This window comes from Caretta caretta, chromosome 3 (assembly GCF_965140235.1).
Source record: "Caretta caretta isolate rCarCar2 chromosome 3, rCarCar1.hap1, whole genome shotgun sequence".
Lineage (NCBI taxonomy): Eukaryota > Metazoa > Chordata > Testudines > Cheloniidae > Caretta > Caretta caretta.
This window is the reverse complement of record NC_134208.1, coordinates 47,865,745-47,887,095: the sequence shown is the minus strand read 5'-3', so window position 1 is coordinate 47,887,095 and position 21,351 is coordinate 47,865,745. Positions and strand designations below refer to the sequence as shown.

Here is a 21,351-nt window from a genome sequence, read left to right as displayed (position 1 = left end):
TACCTCTGCCCTTCTCAGGATCACCAGTGCGGCTATCCCACTGTCTGTAATCTCTAAAATGACATAAAAATGAGGCAGGAGTAAGAAATTAGAAAGAAGTGTTGCAGAAAGGATTGCATTGTTGTGAACACAAAGAATCCTCTTGCTCCTGTACCCATTAGTATCCGTCTAAGTCTAAGGTTTGAATATAACAGCACAACACTGCTGGCAGTTACCCCTGTTATGTCAGGTTCTGTAAGGGTGTTTTATTATGCAAGCTCAGAAATCTGATTGATTGTGTGTCTTTGCTGCCATTAGTGGAAATTCCAGTTGAAAATTGCAACTGGTTCCAACTGGCAATCAGGTTTTGGAACAAAGCAGCGGATTTCTCATTATTTTGGTTCAAAGTGTCCGTCAGTAGAAACCAACCAAAACCTTCTGAAGGGTTCTAACAGAGTCTACTGGAATTTCTATTAGGAACATTTGAATTGCACAAGATAAATGGCAGTGTACAAACATTTTATATGAATCAGGAAAGATTCTGTGACGTTAAATAACAGCAAGGTCCAAATTGTACCCTGACTTGCATCCCATGCAATAGCAATGGTCCAAATGCTTATCTCAGTTTTACTGATATAAATCACTTATAAATATGCTAATAATTTTTAGAAATTCTGGAATGTGGTAAGATTGACAGAATTTCTTTGAGAGGGAGAGGTACATAGAAAAGCTCCATGTACTTCATATTTCTGTTCCTTGGGCCAGAGGAAGTGAAATTGCACAGGGGAGGGGGTATTATTATTTGTTCAGTGCTGATAATTTAGTTAACACTGTACAAGACATGAAATAAAGATAGTGCCTGCTTACAATCTGAAATAAAGGGATTGTTTCTTTCTATGACTCCCTTTGGAGCATTGACATGTCACTGCTTTGTTCTCCTGTGTTAACATCCCTGTTTCCTCCTCTTCTCTGGCACTGGCTACGTATAGGCCTCTCCAGACAATCTGGCTACTGTTGGTGCTAAAGCCTTCTCCTCAATAGCTCCTGCTATCTAGAACAGACTTCTTCGGGGTGGGGGGGGGGATATGGTATTTTCAGTGTTAAAAATGAAAGTATTACTGGGCATAGCTAGTGTACTAGCAATTTTTTGCAGAGTAAATGCCTGCTTTATGCTTTTTGTAGTTAGTTCTTCAGTTTTGTAGACCTTATGTCTGGCAAAACTCCAGTTCCATTTTTGTCTGTGCTATCTAAAAATCTGGTTTAATTAAAAGCTTCTGGTAAGGTTATAAATACTTTGGAAGCATAGCAACAAGTGCTGTGAAATTTGCTAACAAAAGTAAGTCTGTGTTTTGTATTTGCAGTGTATATCACTGGACTAGATAGCTTTATTGAGAAGCATGCTGGGGCCAAGATTTGTTTATGTTTAGAGAGCTGAGTTTTTAATATCAACAGTTAATGCCTGACTATGGCTGCAAAGATATGATACTTTACAAACCAAATTTTCCTCAGGATTGAAGAAGCCCATAGTGCTTGTAGGCTGACTGCCCTTCAGTCAAGATGGAATTTTACTGAGGCATCAAAAAATGGACAGCCATGTTCTGCCCTCCTTATTCATATATATTGGACTTAGTTACTACTAGGAGATGCAGAAACTTTTCAACAATTTACAGCAGCTGTGGTTCTAGCTCACTATCAAAATGTACCCTCTCTGGACTTTGGTTTTATTAGCAAATTAAAAAACCGTATCAAAGCATAAAACTCATCTTAAACTTTCTCTCCAGACTTGGGAGTCCCTGATATTGTTCTCTTTCCCATTCCTTCATTTCTTCTTCCCTGGAGAAATGCTCCAGTTTCTCCCCTGTCCTGGGTGAAGCCAACAAGCTCGGTCAGCAAGAGGCAGCAGAAATTACTTCTGTTAGCCTTCTAGTGCTTGAGCTATGGATGGATGCCTGGAGAGGAGCCAGAGTGTTAAAAACTATTACCTTGTTACAAGTCCTGTTTGTTTATTATAAAAGCCTTTTGTCCATTAGAGAACCTTGAAAACTGAAGTAATATTCCTCTGTCTTTTCTTTAGTGTGTACAATGCCAGTTGTTTTCTTTTTTTCCCCCATAGTGTCACTGTCCGAGCCCAGTTATTATTTGTGCTGGTTTCAAGGATAGCTATGGTAAATTGTGACAGCAACTTGACCATCTGATAGTACAATAATGTAGTTCTTATGTCTGACTAATATTTTCAACTTTCAATTATCACTCCCTATGTAGTTCTCAAGGAAATACTAGCCACCATGTGCATTAGGAGTGCTTTGTGATTATATATGTAATAGTCACTCTGCCAACTATAGTGTTTCAAAAGGCTTTGTAACTCTGAGTGTCAGGGTGCTTCCCACTCTCTTGCTATTACTTTGAAGCGGCTTGTTCGTGGGAATACTACTTAATGTATTTTTCCCATATATTTTTTCCTTTATTGATTCCCCTACCTGAAAACATATCCACTACTCAGTAGCAACAGAAGGCACCACTTCAGCTTTCTTTAACGTATATTACTTCTGCTGTTCCCAATGTACCAAAAAACTTTCCTAGTACTGTTCCAGATCTTTTATCCAAATTAATTTCAGACCTCCCCCCCCCCATTCCATTTGGATAATCCAGATTTTTCTGAAATCGTATGTTTTATCCAGTCTGCCCTTGTGTTCTTATCCAAAATCTGAGTTCACTTGACCTTTTTTTCCACATTCCCAGTAATTCTCAAATGCATCATCAAGGATTTCTGGGAAAGTAAAGAGGAGTTATACATAATCACGTTTTGCAGGTGCTTAGATGCTACTGTTAAGGCCATCTTTATGAGAGTCTGTTTTGTTTGTGTTTGCCTTTTTCTGTCTGCACATTGCTGTGGTTGCAAAATTATCAACATTCACTGAACAATTTAATTGAAACACAGGTCTGTGAAATCACTTGCAGTAAATTAATCTTTTAACAACAGTTATTTTTTGTGTGGCTTAGCCTAACATTTCACCAGCTGATCCTGATTTAAGGATAAATATAAACGGAACGATTAAGATTGCCTACAATACTGTTAATTGTGACTATCTCATCAGAGATCCTGCTGAGACTGAACTGCCCACTAGGTACTTCTGAGGGAATTCTGCGTCAAAAAATAAAAAAATATGTGCCAAAAATTAAATATGTGCACAATATTTTTAAATTCTGTAAAATTCTGCAAATTTTCTTTGTCAGTAAATAAGTGTGGCTCCAGCATGGCAGTGGGGAGCACAGGTACACTGGCTGCATTGAGGTGGGAGATCACCCTGAAGCCCCCACCTCTCCTGGTACAAGGACTCGGCAGTGAGGCTGCATCTGACCCTCACACAGGGCTGACACCTGACCCCAGAAACACCCCAGGGCTCTGCCCCTCTGCACCACGTACACGAGGTGTGGGTGGGCAGGCTCAACCCACAAGGATCCAAGTGTAGAGAGTCTTAGTGTGGGGTGAGAAGTTTCTATGTGGGGCAATCTGGATGCGGGTGGCCCAGTGGGAGATCTGGCTGCACAGGGGCTCATTGTGGGGTTCTGGGTGCAGGGGCAATGGGACTCTGCAGGAGATCCAGGTGAAGGTGGTTGGAGCTCAGCGTGGGGGGGTGTCTGGGTGTGTGTGTGGGGGGGGATCTGGTACCTGGGAAGTGGGGCTTGATGGGATGGGGCTCCAGGTGCAGCTGGTTGAGGATCAGTGTGCCCCCTATGCTTCACCTCTGTTTGGAGGAGGCAATCCCCCCCAAAAAACTGCACTCATGGATGCCCTCCACCCCCATAGATTCCCTTTGCTTCCCTGCCATTTTCTGCAGGGAAGAACAGGAATTCTGCATGGTGAAGGGGGGGGGGTTCCTGTGGGTGCGCAGTCACGCAGAATCCCCCAGGAGTAAAGAACTCCTTAGTGTATTGGTGGGAGATTATAGCAAAGCTTGCATTGCTACCACACATCCTGTATGTGCACTAAGGAGAGAGCACTTTAGTTTTGTAATTGAGGGAATCTCCATCCTCAGAGGTTTTTAAGGCCTGGCTTGACAAAGCCCTGGCTGGGATGATTTAGTTGGTGTTGGTCTTGCTTTGAGCATGGGCTTGGACTAGATGACCTCCTGACCTCTTCCAACCCTAATATTTTATGATTCTATGACTGACACAATGTTACCATCCTTCAACAGAAATCTCCAGGTAAATATTTTCTGGATTTATGTTGGAAAACCTTTAAAATAGATATGGTTGAAAACAAGGTTGAGTAGAATGATCAAAATAACTTTGACACAGTCTCATCAGAAAAAGTCAGTTATGAAAGGAGATTCTTGGGCCATATGCTGTCTTTGGCAGCAAAAAATTGCATTGGTCAGTGTTGTTGGCAATATTCTCTAATGGCAGTGGAGCATCTGCCAGATTTTGCTCTTTGATATTTGCAGAGAACTTTTTCAGAAATACATGGTGCAATGTTAAACTACTAGTTAGCTCCATAGTTAGCTGGCTTTTCAGCATTTTCTTCATTCAAGATTTCTCATTTTGGATTAAACAGACAGTAATGGTCTCCTGTTAAATTTTTGCTTGAAAGCACAATGATCCTCTTTCAATCTGGAAATAGATTTATTTCAAACATTTTTGTGTTTTTTATTGAGAGAATGGATAGTTTGAAAAATTATTCCTTTGTGGATTGTCTTAGACAATATTTATTAAATGTGTGACACATTCATAAAGTTTAGATATACAGGATGTAAAAGGAAGTCTGTTTAAGGCTGTATGCTAATATAGCACAGAGATGTGAACTCCTTGAACAGACTTTGCCTCAACATCAGCCTGGCACCCTGTAACATGGTGAGCTCCATTCATGCCCTCTGATGGTTAGAAGTCATTAACAAAAAGAAAAGGAGTACTTGTGGCACCTTAGAGACTAATCAATTTATTTGAGCATAAGCTTTCGTGAGCTACAGCTCAGTTCATCGGATGCTGTAGCTCACGAAAGCTTATGCTCAAATAAATTGGTTAGTCTCTAAGGTGCCACAAGTACTCCTTTTCTTTTTGCGAATACAGACTAACACGGCTGTTACTCTGAAGGAAGTCATTCACGCTCTCTGGTGAGTGGCATCTCCACATTATATATTTATATCCCCATCACCAACCCCAATACAGCAAAGTATTTACAGTGATTTCTTGTTCTGTCCCATAGGGCCAGAGAGGAACAGAGATATCCCTCCCTTGGGATCTCAACACATACTGGACTCCGCTAACCCACTCTCTCATCCCTTTACTTCCTTCCTGTGATGTCTTTTATAGCCCTCAACTGATGGCTAATTAGTTCCTCTGCTCCCCTAGACTGATCAGTTAGTTAGCTGCATATTCCCCAGTCAGCCTGCTCCAGGGAACTAATTGGTGCCTAAATGATTATAGGGCTGGTTTATTTGTTAGTCTCCAGCAGTCTGTCACACACCCCTTCAATGTTCTCAGTTGTAGCATTGTCTGCTGGAGGAGTCTGGTTGCAAAGTGTTTGCCCATAGTGGAGAAGTATCATTATCTTTGGAGACTTTTTCCACAAGGCGTTTCCTTCCCCAGCCATAAAAGTTTCATGGGGACTTCATGTATTACCTATAAGACTAAGGATGTTAAATGACTAGTAACAGAAGATGGAGAGAGTAGAAAATGATAATTAGAAATAGAATACTTTCTCTGGAAGAAGATACAGTCTCTCCTGTTATTCAGAAGTATAGAGTTTGGCATAGTGAGACATAAATGTGTTTATACTACTGGTTATAAAAAGTGGAAAAATATTTGGTTTGAAATGAGGCTCTTGTTCAAATTAGCTTGGACTTACTTCATTTGAATACATAAGATAGCAATCAACTCCCTTAATTGGGACATACTGCAGAGTTGCATGGAAAAAAACCTAACTGTGTGGTATGATCCAAAACCAAAAATAGGGAATTTGTGATTAAGGAAAAGCTGCACATTGATTTTTCAAGGACCAGAAAACCATGTGTTTTTTTGCAGCTAAATCCATTAAATTTGCCAGATATTATCAAAGGATGGAAGATTCATTTAAATTGGCAGATAACTGGGATAAAATGGTACATTTATTTTAAGTAAAAATACATGAGAATTGAAACTCATTATGATAATGGAAACCAAGTTGATGGTTCAGTACATAAATCACATAATTTGGTACGTACAAATTTGTTACAAATGTTTTAATTAAGAGAGAATATACAAGCCTACCAAGAATCTCTTTACATGTCTAACATTTTGTTGAAAAACAAAACACTTCCATTAAAAGAATTTAAGCCTTAATATTTTGGTATATTTTATCTTTCCAGTTGTAACATTTTCCTGCTAGTTGACAGGCAGAAAGTACCAAAATACTAATCACAATATTTTTTTAATTAATCCTCAAGAAAATATGGCAACAATAAGACAACTGGCAACTTTCTCAGTAAAGGGCTTAGGCCCTTGACCCTGCAATTGGATTTATGCAGGTTGGACCCAGGCCCGCTGACAGCAATTCCAGGCCCCAGGGCAGAACAGTCAATTAGCCTGACATTTAGACGGTTCTGTGCCTGTACTGGCTGGTGCCCAGCTTGCTGCCGGCTGTGCTGCTGGGTGCGCTCTTCCGGCATGATGGGGGCTTCCACATGCCCGCCGGCTGCCTTCGCCACTGCCGGTACCACCCTGCGCATGCCAAGGAGACCTGCGGCCCGACCAGGTGATTTAAAAGGGCCTGGGGCTCCCAGCAGTGTTCCCTTTAATTTTTTCCACCCATGTGCAGAATGAATTTTGTTATGTGCACCAATATGGAGATGATGTGTGACAAAATTCATGTGGTGGAGTGGGGCCAAGGGGTTCAGAGTGTGGGAGGGGGCTCAGGACTGGGGCGGAGGGTTGGGGTGTAGGGGTGTGCGGGCTCTGGCTAGGGGTGCAGGCTCTCGGGTGGGGCCAGGGATGAGGGGCTCAGAGCTGGGGCAGAGGGTTGGATGCAGGGGGTGAGGACTCTGGCTGGGAGTGTGGGCTCTGGGGTGGAGGTGGAGATGGAGATGAAGGATTTGGGGTGCAGGAGGGTGCTCCAGGACTCCTCCCAGCAGAGCAGCAACAGCAGCACCTGTGCTGTGTGAGAGAGGTGCCTCTCCCTGCTGCAGCAGCTCCAGGGCTGAGGCTGCAGGACAGGCACCCCTCCCCTGGCCCCAGCAGGTCTGGGTCAGGGCTGGGTTTGGGCCAGGGCAGGGGTGCCCCAGCCGTGCCTGGGGCTGGGCCAGGCTGGGCCGCCGGCTGAGTCTCTGGATCTGGGCCGAGCCAAGCCGCACCACCCCTGGGTCCAGGCGCCCTGGCCGTGGCAGGTCCAGGCCGCAGCAGAATTGGGGTCAGGGCAGGGTCACCCTGGCCGCAGCAGGTTGGGGGTCGGGCTAGAGTGGGGCTCTCCCCCAGTCACAGCAGGTCCCTGGGCGGGTTACCTGAGGGCCTGCGTGGCGCTAAATAGGCTGCTGCGCGGCCTTGCAGCTTACAGGGAACTTAGGCCCCCGGATCCTTTTAAATTACCCCAGGCCCTGGGCAGCTGCCCCGTTTGCACGTCAGTGAGCCTAGTTGGACCCATGCTCACACTAAGTTCCAGTGAAGCCAATGGGGCTCCCCACGGTTCCAAGGGGTCCACCTATGTCCATCAGAGTCATATTTCATCAAAGGTTATATATTTCTAGACTACTAATTAGGGATTCTTGCCTAGTCCAGTTTTCACTTAGAGCCAAATACTATTTCCAGTGTAGTCAGTGGCGAAACTCCCATTGACTTTAATGAGATCAGGATTTGGCAACTAGTATTCCGAGTGCTCTTTTAACAGTTTGCTGCTGGACCATTAGATAATGTGCTATCTACTACTGTACAACCTCTGTAAATGGTGGATCGCTCATTTAGAAACAATTTGGTATGGTTCAAATATTATTACTTATTATTTATTAATTTTATATATTGTATTAGCTTTTAGAGACCTCAATGAAAGACCCATTGTGCTAAATACCATGCCAACAAGTGAAACCAAGACAATTCCTGCTCCGGAGAGTGAACAGTGTAGGATTATACCAAGATGGAAACAGATGGGAAGGACTGCTACATTTACACAAACTAGTAGTCTCAATCTTTTTAGTCACAGATGGCTGCCAACCTAACTAGTGTCTGTTGACAGTAATTTCTAGGCACCATGGCAAAAATAGGTGGTAAGGATAGATATAAATCCCGAATTCAGCAAAGTTCTTAAACACATGCATAACTTTAAGCACACAAATAATTTGTTGAAGTCAATGACTGCTTACATGGTTAAAGTTACACATGCACTTAAGTCCCTTGCTAGATCAAGGTCGAAGAGAGGATAAGGAAGTGGCTTTACAAATGTTGATGGGGAGTTCTTCCCATGTAAAAAGGATGACCTGGAGGAAAACATGAAGGTACTCATAGGAAAAGCAGACAAGTGGGCAGTAAAGGCTAATGTCTCTGGAAAAGTGAAGGCAGGGGTCAGCCTTGCAAGAAATTTGATAGAAAAGGGATAGCTAAATGTGGAAGGGACTGACAAAAGAAGACACAAGCTTGTGCTTGATGCAGAGGAAAAGGGGGTGTGAGTGGAGGGATGCAAAAAGGGGGTAAGATCAAAGTGATGGACCACTTTTTAAAGCTCAATAAGGCTTTGAGATTTTCTGAGTTTAGTTATAGTGGATAGAAATACAGTGCTAAATTTTATTGGGGTAGTGATCATAAAAATGCACTGTTAAATTCAGACAGTAAAAAACCATGTTTTTCTGACCAGAGGAAGAAAAAAGAAAATTAAAATAGAGAGTTGCCTATCTTTTCTCATGTATTACTGACAAAAAAAAAATTGCTTGATTCAGTTAATTGTGCAAAGGACATCCCCAAAGACCATATTTTCTAGGCCAGTGAATCACAAATTATTCCATAGCATTCATTCTATCACTCCCAGTGGGTGGCAATTTTCCCATTTGTAGTGATTCCAAACATTGTGTTTCCCTTAGTGAAAAATAGCATGATGGGTCTGTTTTATATTAACTTCTGATTAAAGACAGGCATTCATTATAGTTCTAGTTTATACAGCCTTTACAGGAAAGGTTACATTTTTGTTTTGCAAATTGAATTAAACTAGATTTGTCAGCTCACACTTTAAAGTAGTATTAGATCTTTTGATCATTACAGTAAGGTTACTGTGATAGTTTACTTAATGCTATGTCACTCTCTCAAATATAGCTTCCTATTATAAGTGGTTTATTACTCATGTTGTTAAAAAGTAAAATAATTCAGGTTCTGAAGCTTTATGTTGCATATGAAGTATCTGCTTAGGAGTGAATTTCTAACACTTTTCCAAAACTTGGTTTGGCTTTTAACCTAAAAGTTAAAAAGAAAATATAGGATGTCTGAGAGGCTTTTAAAACACTCTCCTCTGGGAAGTTTCCAGTAATTTTGATTGGCATGAACACAGGTTATGCATGAATAGGGAAATAGTAGAGTGAGAATAGATAAGGAAATAGAGATTAAATTAAATTTTCTAGGCCTTCGGGACTCAGTCCTACAGAAATTAGCCATTCCAGCTGCTGGACCGTGGAAGTTATACCGGAAAATAATTATTGTGGGGAAAGCCCCTTTCTTCACTAGTCATTACATGCCAGATTAGTCATTTCATACTGCTCCTTATGTGCCAATCAATATGTGGTGAATGACTTTGAAGAACTCCACTTAGTTTGCTCAGGGAATCCCTGAGACAAATGAATGTGAGGGGCAGATTCATTTTCAGCTGAATAAATGTCAGTGAGCCAAATAAGGACACTAAGAATCTGATCCTGCTCCCACTGAGGTCAGTGGCAAAAATCTCATTGACTTCAGGGATACAGAGTCAATCCTACAGGAGCTATGGCTGATGAAGTTTATTTTCTTACAATCCTTCATTGCTATTGATGTGGAGGTAAAAGCAAAAGAATGGTATAAATGGATCCCTTCAGCCAAGGAAGTTTTTTAAAAGGACCTAAGTGGGGCATTAAGGGTTTTTCTTGTGTGTGTGTGTGTGTGTGTGTGTGTAAGAGATTAAATAATCTGAATGAATACAACCTGGAACAGTATAGTGTGCTTCTTCCTTGCTGAGAATATTTTGGGAGTTTCAGATCCTGTGGCAAGATGTTGAGTGGAGAGGCCCCTACCAAACAGTTCAGAACTCTCCGGTCTGTTTCCCTCCAAAATTCTGTGTGGCAGCGAGGAAGAAGTGTCCTCTGAAAAGGAAGAGAGAAATCAAGAAGCCTGCTCAGAAAAATCTTTTAGAGAGTGAGCTGTACTTCCCTCCAGACATTCCTCTGCTACTTCCACAGAGACATCAGAGTTTTGGGAAGTGGTGAGGAAATTCAATGCATAAATTATTTGTGCTGGCCTCCGCATAAATCTTTTGCATTTTACCCCTTGTCAACCTGCCATGTAATTACAAATGTAAGCAGTGTAGTTGTAGCCATGTCAGTCCAAGACTACTAGAGAGACAAGGTGGATGAGGTAATATCTTTTATTGGACCAACTTCTGTTGCTGAGAAAGACAAGCTTTTGCTACACAGAGCTGTTCTTTGGGTCTGGGAAAGCTAGTCAGAGTGCCACAGCTAAAGACAAGATGGAACAAACGTTTAACCTAAGTTGTTATCACATATTCTAAGGGACCATTCAAGGTGAAGTGGCCTGTAGTCATAGGACAAAAACATGGTCTTAATGAAGACACTGGATTCATGGCTTGTCACAACAATCTGTAACCCATGAACCTCTACTTTTTGTCCTATGACTACAGGGGTGCTAACAATTATTCTCACATATTGGTTTGTGGGTTTGGGAGAGTCATTTACATTTTCGAAGTGTTATGACAATACTTGTAACTCCCCTATGTGTTAAATGAGTATTCATTTATAGATGGGGGAAACGCAGAGGATATGCAATTTGTCCAAGGCCACACAGCAAATCAGGATCTTAGCCAGGGTTAGGATTTAGGAATTCCTGGGTCCACCTCATTCTCAATCCACAAGACCACACTATCTCTCACAGTCTACAATTTCACAATAGGTATCCTCTCCTTACAAGCATTTGGCCCCATCTACATCATTTTTCAACTACGGTAGTCTGATGAGACACTTTACTAGTATAGCACAACTCATCCCTAAACACTGTCACCATCTTGCTAGCAAGAACGATGTCCAAATGTAGTTGTTGTGAATTTGGTTCCAGCATCAGTGTAAACAGACGGTCAAGGGCCAACTGCTTAAGTTTGATGCCCTGGCTTCCCTCATAAAGTTGTTCCGCATTGTTGTGCAAGGATGTCAGGTAAGAGTGCGATTGTTAGTCACCTCAGTTGATTACTTCATTCCCATCCCTTGCACATATCTTAGTACTTAATCAATGTCAATGTGTGGTATAATATCCAATTTTCTTCTACTTCTGTTTGGCAATTGATACATTTATTTTCACTCTTTTCTTTGAAACATATATTCTGGATGTTACTTTGATTTAATCTCATCAAATAAATTGTAAACTGAAAAAAAAAGCAAATGAGTGATTCTGAAAGTCTTATTGTTTTAGCAATTAGGTGTGAATTTGAATGAGAAACCTTCCCACGAAATGTATTTACACATTAGTCCTGTTCTCAAGGTTTAATGGGTTTTACTTTTTATTTTATATTCCATTCTTTTTGTTCTCAGGGTTAAATTAAATCCACATGCACATCATTTTAACCAAATCAGTGGTTAGAACCTATTATTACTGTCTTCATAAATTTTTGTTCCTCATTAGTGGATAAAGACCCAAATTTTCTTCTCAGATCCACATAATGCTTTTCTGAATTTTGGAATAAGTTGGTTGTTTGAAGGGGTATCATTGGTATTTTGGTAGCCTCCAAGATTCTTTGTTTGTGCTGGTATATTACCAAAGGGCTGTGTGTTTTGCATCAAAATTAACTCCTTTTGGGAGGAAAAAACAAAACAAACAGCAAAATGCCATTTTAGTAAGCATATATTACTGTACATATGACCCTGGAATAATTAACTCCTGCTCTGACCCTCCTTACGTTACCAACATTTTTTTGTTTATTTGTATATTGTAGTATCTCCCAGAGGACCCAATCAGGATTGTGTCAGCATTGTGTTAAGTGTTGTACAAATACATATGAAGATACTATCCCTGCCCTGAAGATTGTGTAGATGTGTAGCCAAAAGGAAGTTATTAGCCAACATGAGTTTCTGTACATCTTTCCAATATATATTATCCTGTTTCTGAAAAAATCCTCTGATGGGTAGTCAAGTATATGGAATATATTGTGTTAATAAAGTACAACTATTTAGAATTCATGGACAGGACTAATCTCACCTACATTTATTTAAAACCATGTCTGGTTATGGAACTCTTACAACCCAGATCCAGCAGGTCTAATATGGTTTTGGAATACTGAAATATCTTGACAGAGCAATAGTTTGGAGAGAAGACTTTTATATTACTCAACATGAGTAAAAGGTGGAGGAATCAGGCCTTAATTATCTAGTCAGCTTTCTAGTGTAGCTTTCTGTAATATTGTGTCACTGCTTTCTCCTGTAATTGATACCAAAATTAGAACCTTGATGTCTGTCAAAGCCCACAATGTGTCATTATTAAATATACCATGAAGATAATTCTGTTAGATGGAATCTGTATTAGCTAAAATTAAACTAGAGTGTAAGTATAGTGTAAACCATAGAACAATTACAATTCTAAAGTTTGTTGGCCTATCCCCTGTTCACATGTTGATGTTACACTGGTGTAATTCCACTGATTACTATGGAGTTATTCCTGATCTACATTAGTGAAGGGGAGATCAGAATCATGCTCATAGTGTGGAACAGAATGCACTATCCTGATGCTGTGTTAGGCATTTCATGAAACCTGGATTTCCTTTGCTCTATCACTTCACCCTAGGCTTCCCATCATTATTTTGGTTTCCAGTGACGACAATATAATGCTAAGGGAAGAGCTTAATATTCTGAGAATCAGTAGGTCTTCATTAGTAACAATTTAAGAACTTATGTCAATGTGTTTTGATTGGAAGCGGTTTTACCTATGTGTGTCTGTTATGTCCATGACATCTCTCTACTTAGTTCCATTGCAGCATATTATGTTAAATATTGGACAAAATAATGAAATCAGTGAGCCAAATGCACAATGGACTTACTCTGAATTTATGTTGGTGTAACTGAGAACAGGATTTGGTCCACTAAGGCTGCATAAGGTGTAACTGAGAGCAGAATTAGGCTGATTACACATGTGAGAGTTTTGTTTCTGGGATGGATTTGAGTAGTCTTTCATTCATTATAATACTCTGTGCTAACTACATGTAAAAAAAAAATGCAGTCAAGTTGACCATCTTTAGTCACTGATATTGGCCCTCCTTAAAGCCAGTGGAAACCCAACAGTCATGTCTGAGGGCAGAAACTGGGACACAAAAAACAATCATCTCCAGTGTCCCTCAGAATCTGATCGCTACAAGCGAGACAGGAATGTAAAATTTGCTATGCTGGATTGGATGATTTATCCATCATATTTGGTGCCTTTTTTCTCTGACAGTAGTCAGTAGCTCATGCTTTGTTGAAAGGTGAAATGAACCTAGATAATTGTGAAGTATTTATCTCTCTGGCAAATCTTTTAAATCCTGAAGCATGAGGTTACATTTACTCTGTTTTTAGCAAGCATAACTACAAATGATAGAATTGGAAAAGAAAATATTTTGCATGAAATTTCAATTTTTGTTTCCACAAAGTGCTAGCCATGTAAACATGTCATGATAGATTTAAAATCAGCTAGTTTATTTAAAACTGTGATCATGCCAAAGCTGGCCTGTACATTCTATAATAGGAAATCTTATGGGTATTTCCTTCTCTGCATCGTCAGCATTTTCACTCCCCCATTCCACATTGGTGGGGCAAAGGTGGGGACATGACCCTGCCCCCCTGCACATTTGCAAATACTGGCAGGAAAGTAGAGGGGGAGGCACTGAATTCTCTGTTTCATTCTATATCCTCCAGAAGCATTAGCTTTCATGTTTCCAGGTTGTATCTTATTTCCTGGCTATGTTTCTAACCCAAATTAAAAGAGAAATGTTTACAACGTTTTTTTGAAATAGCCATTTTATATATTTAAAACTTCTTGTTTTTTTCTCTTAGGGAATTCCTGGAATCCCTGGAAGTCATGGAACAAAAGGACAAAAGGTATTCATAATAGTTTAAGATACAATTAAAATCAGTGCAAATTTAAGGTGGGTCCCAGAGCCCAGGCTGTAGCCCAAGCCTGAATGTCTACACTGCAAGTTTATAGCTCTTGGCTAAGCCACACAATCTCAAGTCAGCTGACACAGGCCAGCCGCAGGTATTTTATTGCCATGTAGACATACACTCAGAGACAGAAAGGACTGGATGTTATGCTGGGTGTTACAGATTGCATGGCCCCTTCAGTCTCCAAGATACTACCCTGACCTGGGCCTTAGAGATGTTTTTCAGACTCCAGGTTTGGTTGATCTGAAATAAGAGCCTTATAAACTGGGTTAAGCTTCCCCTGACCTGACCTGGCTCCAAAGGGTAAGGGAGAAAGCCTATCTGCCTCCTAGACCAATAACAAGGAATTCTGCTTGCCAGGTTTGGTTTGGAGGCCTTCCTAAAGGGGATATATTTTTTCTTAGTTTGGTTTTGGCCTTCCCTGTCTTGGATTCTGTACAGGGACTCATGCTTCTAAATCTTTTATGCACATTGCAAATCTTTTGGTCTATTTTTTGCATTCTGTGATTAGAGCAATCAGTATGGGATGTAAAAGGCTAACATACAATTAATTGGATCTCCTAACACTTTGAAATCAATCCTGGTGAAACTAATCTGTAGAATTAGGGGTTTGTAACCAAATTACTTTTTTATACCAATATTATATTTATGTGAGATGTTTTCAATTATAGGGTGAAATTGGACCTTCAGGGCAACCAGGAGCAAAAGGATCACCAGGGGCCGCTGTATGTTTTTTCATGTAATTTTCTAGGTTATTTAAAAAGAAAAATTGAATTCTGTTATGTGTAAGTCTAATGTCCTGCTTTGACTGCCATCATTAGCAAGGTTTGACGCTGGACATTCAGCACTGCAACATAGACCTCTACCACTATAGCTAAAGCATGAACTAGAATAATTGGTAGCAAGTTGTTTTCTGCTGTGGAGTGGCCACTAGAAGATGCTGCATAATACAGTGAAACAATGGGTTACATCAGCATGATTGGCTCCATGTTACAGACAGCATACGTTGTTACCCGCACAAAATTCTCTGTTACTTGCACACTGTAGGGGCACGCACCCTTACCGTGTTCCTAGGGCTCAGGCGTAACCCTGTTAATTTAGGCATCTAACTTTACCCCTCTGTGGGCTCCGGGCTCTACTCCTCTGGGGTCCAGGTAAACACCCATTCCCACTGGAGTCAGGGCTTAATCTTTTGTGCGTTTATGGGGTCTTCTACTAGTGAGAGAGCCTTACACAGTAATACCCTACTTAACTTCTATTTATTAATAAAACAGAATGCACATGCTACATATACAATGCTCACCACTCTCAATAAGATGGATGAACTTTTCTTGATGGTCACTCAGGATCAGGTCATCTGGGGGACTCCAGTTTCTGTACAGCGTCATTGGCAGAGTGTTGTGGTCTGGCAGTTCTGATCTTGGGGCTCTGTCCTGGAGCTGGTTCCCAAAGAACTTCTCTTTGGACCCTAGTTTATATAGTGAAACTTGAATCCTACTTAGCTGTACCTTAATCATTTTACTAAAATTTTACTAACCAATCCTAACATATTGTAACAAAATTCTCTAACCAATTATACCCCCCTACCTTAATGAATGTACACCTAGCAAAATTAATTATGTAACAGACCGAAACAATCAAAGAACCAGACAGAGATCATACAGACAGACAATAGGGAAGTGGGGATCATAAAGATAAACCCGCAACTATTAATAAGTAGTTTCTTGCCAGGCAGAATGCTATCAAGCTAAGTTTTCTTTAACCATCTGAAGATCTGTTTCTTTATCTGGTGATGGTGGGTGCTATAAGGACAGGATCCAGGGCCGGCTCTGGGCACCAGCAAAACAAGCAGGTGCTGGGGGGGCACATTGCTAGGGGCAGCGTTCCGGTGCCGGCCCAGCCGAATGCGCCGCCGCCACTCGGCTTCTCCCTCCTCCCTCCCAGGCTTGCCGCAAGCTTTCGTTACTTCCTGCACTCCTGTTACTTGCCCCTCTTACTTCCTGCGCTCCCCCCCCCCACCCTCGCTTCCCTCTGCTCCGCCTGCTCCCCTGAACGCGCTGCCTCGCCCTCGCCTGAGAGGGAGGGGGGAGAAGAGGAGCGGCGGCGTGTTCAGGGGAGCAGGCAGAGTGGAGGTGAGCTAGGGCAGGGGATTGCGGGGTGGGGGGGAGGGAGCCGCAGAAAGCAATGGGGGGGGGGTGGAAATGCAGCACACCCAGAGAAGGAGGCAGAGCCAGGGATTTGGGGAAGGGGCGGAGTTGGGGCGGCACGGGGGGCATGGAAAAAAAAGCCAAAATATTTCTTGCTTTGGGCAGCAAAAATCCTAGAGCCGGCCCTGACAAGATTGCCTTCTTAACAGCTTGATATTACATTGTTTTAATGTAATTTAGATGGCATGTGAGGATGAGACTTTCTGCTTCTTAGCTAATGGCTGCTGCTCTCCTAATGTGGCTGCAAACAAAGGCCTTAGGCCTTACAATGTGGCTACAGGAAAAGACCTTTCCTTACAAAGTGGGAGTGTGCTAATAAAATTAGCACATACAAAATTGGGAGGTATTGCCAATATGGAGGAGGACCAGAATATCATACAAGAAGATCTGGGTTACCTTGAAAACTGGAGTAAGACAAATGGGATGAAATGTAATAGTGGAAAGTGCATGGTCATGCACTTAGGGACTACCAACAATAATTTTTGGTATAAGCTGGGGATGTATCAGTTGGAAGTGATAGAGGAGGAGAAAGACCTGGTGTATTGGTCAATCACAAGACAACTGTTAGCCACCAATATGATATGGCTGTGAAAAAGGCTAATGCAATGCTAGGATGCATCAGATGGAGGTATTTACAGTAGATATACAAAGTGTTATATTATCATTTTAGAAGGCACTAGTGAGACCTTATCTCAAATACTGTGCGCACTTCTGGTTGTCTGTGTTTAAGAAAGATGAATTCAAACTGGAACAGGTGTCGTGAAGGGCCATTAGGATGATCAGAAGAATGGAAAACATATCTTACAAGAGGAGACACAAGGAGCTTGACTTTAGCCTAACAAAGTGAAGGCAGAGGGGAGATGTGATTACTTTCTATAAATATGTAAGAGGGATAAACACCATGAGGGAGAGGAGTTATTTCAGTCAAGGGCCAGTCTTGGCACAAGAAAAAATGAATATAAACTGACCGTTAACAAGTCTAGGCTTGAAATTAGACAAAGATTTCTAAACATCGGAGGAGTGAAGTTCTGAAACAGCCTTCTAAGGGGAGCAGTGGGTGCAAAAAACCTAATTTGTTTTAAGACTGAGCTTAAACCTCACTTGATAAGTTTGTGGAGGGGGTGGTATGATGAGATTGCCTACAGTGGTATGTGGTCCATCTGCGACTGCTAATAGCAAATATCTGCAATGGCTGGAGATGGAACACTAGATGGGGAGGGCTCTGAGTTACTACAGTGAATTCTTTCCCAGGTGTCTGGCTGGTTGGTCTCGCCTGCATGCTCAGGATCACCATATTTGGGGTCAGGAAGAAATTTTTCCTCAGGTCAGATTGGCAGAGACCCTGAGGGGTTTTTGCCTTTCCCTGCAGCATGGGGTATAGATCACTTTCTGATCTACACTAGATCCTCTAGACTAGTGGATTCTTTGTAACCTGAAGTCTTTAAATAATGATGTGAGGAGTTCAGTAACTCAGTCAGAGGTTATGGGTCTATCACAGGAGTGGGTGGGTGAGGTTTTGTGGGCTGCAAAGTGCAGGAGGTCAGACAAGATTAGCAGGATGGTCTCTTCTGGCCTTAAAGTCTGTGAGTCTATAACTGAGTACTTAGGTTTGTCAGTGTTTTGCTGAGAGACCATGGAGATGAAGTAGCTGAGAGCTGCATCTGCCACCTCAGAAATCTGGGTTCTGTTCCCAATTTATATAATCTCTCAGGGTATTTTGATGGGTGACAACAGAAGGAGGTTCATCCATTTTGTCTGTCCTGACTGGAGGTTCTTTATATGTGGCACACCTAAATAGGTAGTGAGCAAGACACTAATGCGAAATGACAATTTTCTGGAGCTCATAGCTCAGCCAGTTCTGCATCTCTCTGATCCTGGGAGAATTTCTCAGCCGGTGTCAGGTTCTTGCTGCAGATAAGAGTGCTAGGAATTTTTATAATGGAAAATGTTAGACAACCTAGGACCCTCTACCTCTTCCCCTATAAGTACATTATAGGATCCTTGGGCAGGCACCTAGCTTTATTTTATATGACAGGCAGTGTGGCCTCTTTGATAGAGCATTGGACTAGGTTTCAGGAGACCTGCTTTCTATTTTTGACTCTGCCATTGGCCTGCTGGGTGACCTTGGTCAAGTCATTTCCCTGCTCTGTGGCTCAGTTTCCATCTGTGAAACGGGGTAATGGTATTGATATCCTTTGTAAAATGAGCTATGGATGAAAAGTGTTATGTAAGAGCTAGGTATTATTTATTATCATCTAGTGACTTTATTTGACTACAAGGTTAGGCAGCAATTGAGCAGGAGTTTTGTGAATGCCGGTGATGCCTAAATATGGGATGTAGGCTCTTAAGTAATGTAGGTGTGTCTGAAAAAATTGTCCAATGTATTTATTCTCACAACACCCTTGAGAGGTAGTGAAATATTATTATCCTAATCGATAAATAGTCTCTGTCCCTGTTTCCTAACAGCCTTGCACCAGGTCACATAGAAACTCTGTGGCAGGGGAGAAACTTGAACCTCTATCTCCCATGTCCAGGCTAGTTGCCTAACCACTGGCTCAACCTCTTAGCCTCTGTTATATCCGTATAAAATGCATATAGGCAAGACTCTTATTCAAGAAATATCTACATCTTTTTTATGTAAACCCTAATAGTATTTCCTTACATTTAATGCTATGTAACCCATTTATCGGAGATTTTTAAAATCATGCAGTAATCCTATTAGTGACTCCTACAAATGGTTCCTTTTTCCAGAGTATATGGAAATAATTTTTAACAGATGGTAGCTTTCACTAATGGAAATCTGAGTTTACTGCAAGAGATAAAAATGTTGCTTCTTTCGTTTTTAGTGGAAACAAGCCTGAGTACTTTGGAGAATTCTTTCTCTTTGAATTAAAGCTTTGATTTGTTTTATGGCTTTTGTTCATTTAACTTATTTTCTATAAGACTCTGGCAATTGAGATCAGATGGTCTTACTAAATATAAATTCCCAGATCTGTGGATGCTTCCTTCTTATACATGTGAGCATCATAAATACTGCTTTTAAATGGTTTTTAACTGAAAATAGAAACATTTCAATTTTATAATAAAAATAACTTGGGTTTCTAGGCCTATTTTTATTCTGAAATGTATTGGTTTTTTATGCAGGAGTTTACTTTGTTACTTGTCTTAGGCAGTGATTAAGTTAGATCAGAACTATAGAAGTCAAGAATTTAATGTGAAAGCAGCTGCCATGGTTCCATCCTAGCCAATACTGAACTTTTTAATGGTTACAGATTTGTATTTGTAGAATCAGCCCAAACTTCAGTTTTTGGTCCCACATGTCAGAATCCCTCAAGCAAACTGTCCATTTTTGTGCTTGGGATTTCTTGATTAAAATATGTCATCGGTTAAAATGAATATTTGAGATTCTGTTCTGTGCCTCTTGGAAGTTCTGCACAGAAATTCACAGGCCAGGAGGTAGGAAGGATAAGGGAGATTTAAGCCACCTTTGTGCCCTACCTATTCAGTACATGCAATCCCACCACTAGAGCTTGTAAGGGGCCCTGTGTGCACAACACCTGCACTGGAGGAATTCACCTATGGCCTAAGGGACTATGGGACTAAGGAACTTTAGTTCCTTTAGTCCCTTAGCCTATGGGACTAAGGAACTTTTACAGCCCTTGTGCATTGTGGTGGGAAGAAGAGTATCTCCCAAAGAATATCCAATTATTTCTTGTCAGATGTTTAGAGGAAAGAAATGTTATCTGAGTAGGAACAGAGTGGTTCTCAGGAATTCAAAGCAGAATTTCACTTTACCTTTCTACTATGTTCTTAGTACAAGCATAATCTACTTCAAGGCAGTACCTGCATACTCTCCTTCCCACCTGTGTCTCTAATATTCTTTTATTGCCCATTAGTAGAAATAGAACATTTCCACTTCTCTTTCTTTCTGAGATGAGGTGACCAAAATTGAACAATTGTTCAAGGGGGGAAGGCTTTATCAACCATTTTAATAGAGGTACATATTTGTGTGATTCCTCATTTACTTGTTATTGTTATTGGGATGTGAAGGAGCTGTGCTACACTGGGTTCCCTTATGTTTGTATATACACTCAGTCTACTTGGTTTGTGTTCTTGGTTTCTGAGTTTGCATCACTTTGTTCCATTTTTGAGTTTCTGGATGGGTTCCTTTGTAGTCACCTTGTCACAGCTTTTAGGTCTGCAGAATTGAGGAGTTTTATTTTTATAGTAACTCACCTACCATACTTTGTTCATATTTTCTTTGGAACACATAGATGAATGCCATCTGGTCCTGGTTATCTGCTGGAATATAATTTCCTGAGGTGTTCAATCAATTTGATTTATCATATCTCCTATCACCTGATTGAAAAATAAGTCCTTGATGCATGGAAGATTTGAATGTTTTGAGTAACATAGGGAAATTCAACCAAAAAAATAGAGTGGACTTTTCCTTGTATTAGTCACACTAAATATGTTTGTTCCAGAGGGGGAAAAACAGATGGAAGCCTGTTGATAGTTTATACTTAATACACTGGGGAAACTATTCAGTAACAAGTTCTTCTTAAGTAACAATTATGCCAATTACACTGCCAACATCAACAATTTATTAATTTATCTGCCACATAAATATAGTCAGCCCTGGAAAAATAGGGGAGTAACATTAAAGTTTTAGGACATAGTCTCCTCTTTTAATTTTATATGCCATAATCTTTGGATTTGTTCAGTTAAACTTTCCCCACGTTGCATCAGAAAATTGTTTTATTTGCAGAATATCAGTTCTATGTAAGATCATGTTCTTGTAATTTTTGTGCATGACATAGGTAAAATATGGTTTCCTG

The 21,351-nt window shown here is 40.9% G+C and overlaps 1 protein-coding gene across 3 annotated transcripts in view; it reads left to right on the top strand.

The window, feature by feature from the left end:
• COL21A1 (collagen type XXI alpha 1 chain) overlaps positions 1 to 21,351 on the top strand; it is a 194,401-nt gene that overhangs the window by 135,749 nt on the left and 37,301 nt on the right. For all 3 annotated transcript variants that reach the window (XM_075126475.1, XM_075126476.1, XM_075126477.1), the window contains exons 17-18: positions 14,199 to 14,243; positions 14,978 to 15,031. In XM_075126475.1, coding sequence (XP_074982576.1) covers positions 14,199 to 14,243; positions 14,978 to 15,031 — 99 coding nt within the window. The remainder of the gene's footprint in view (positions 1 to 14,198; positions 14,244 to 14,977; positions 15,032 to 21,351) is intronic.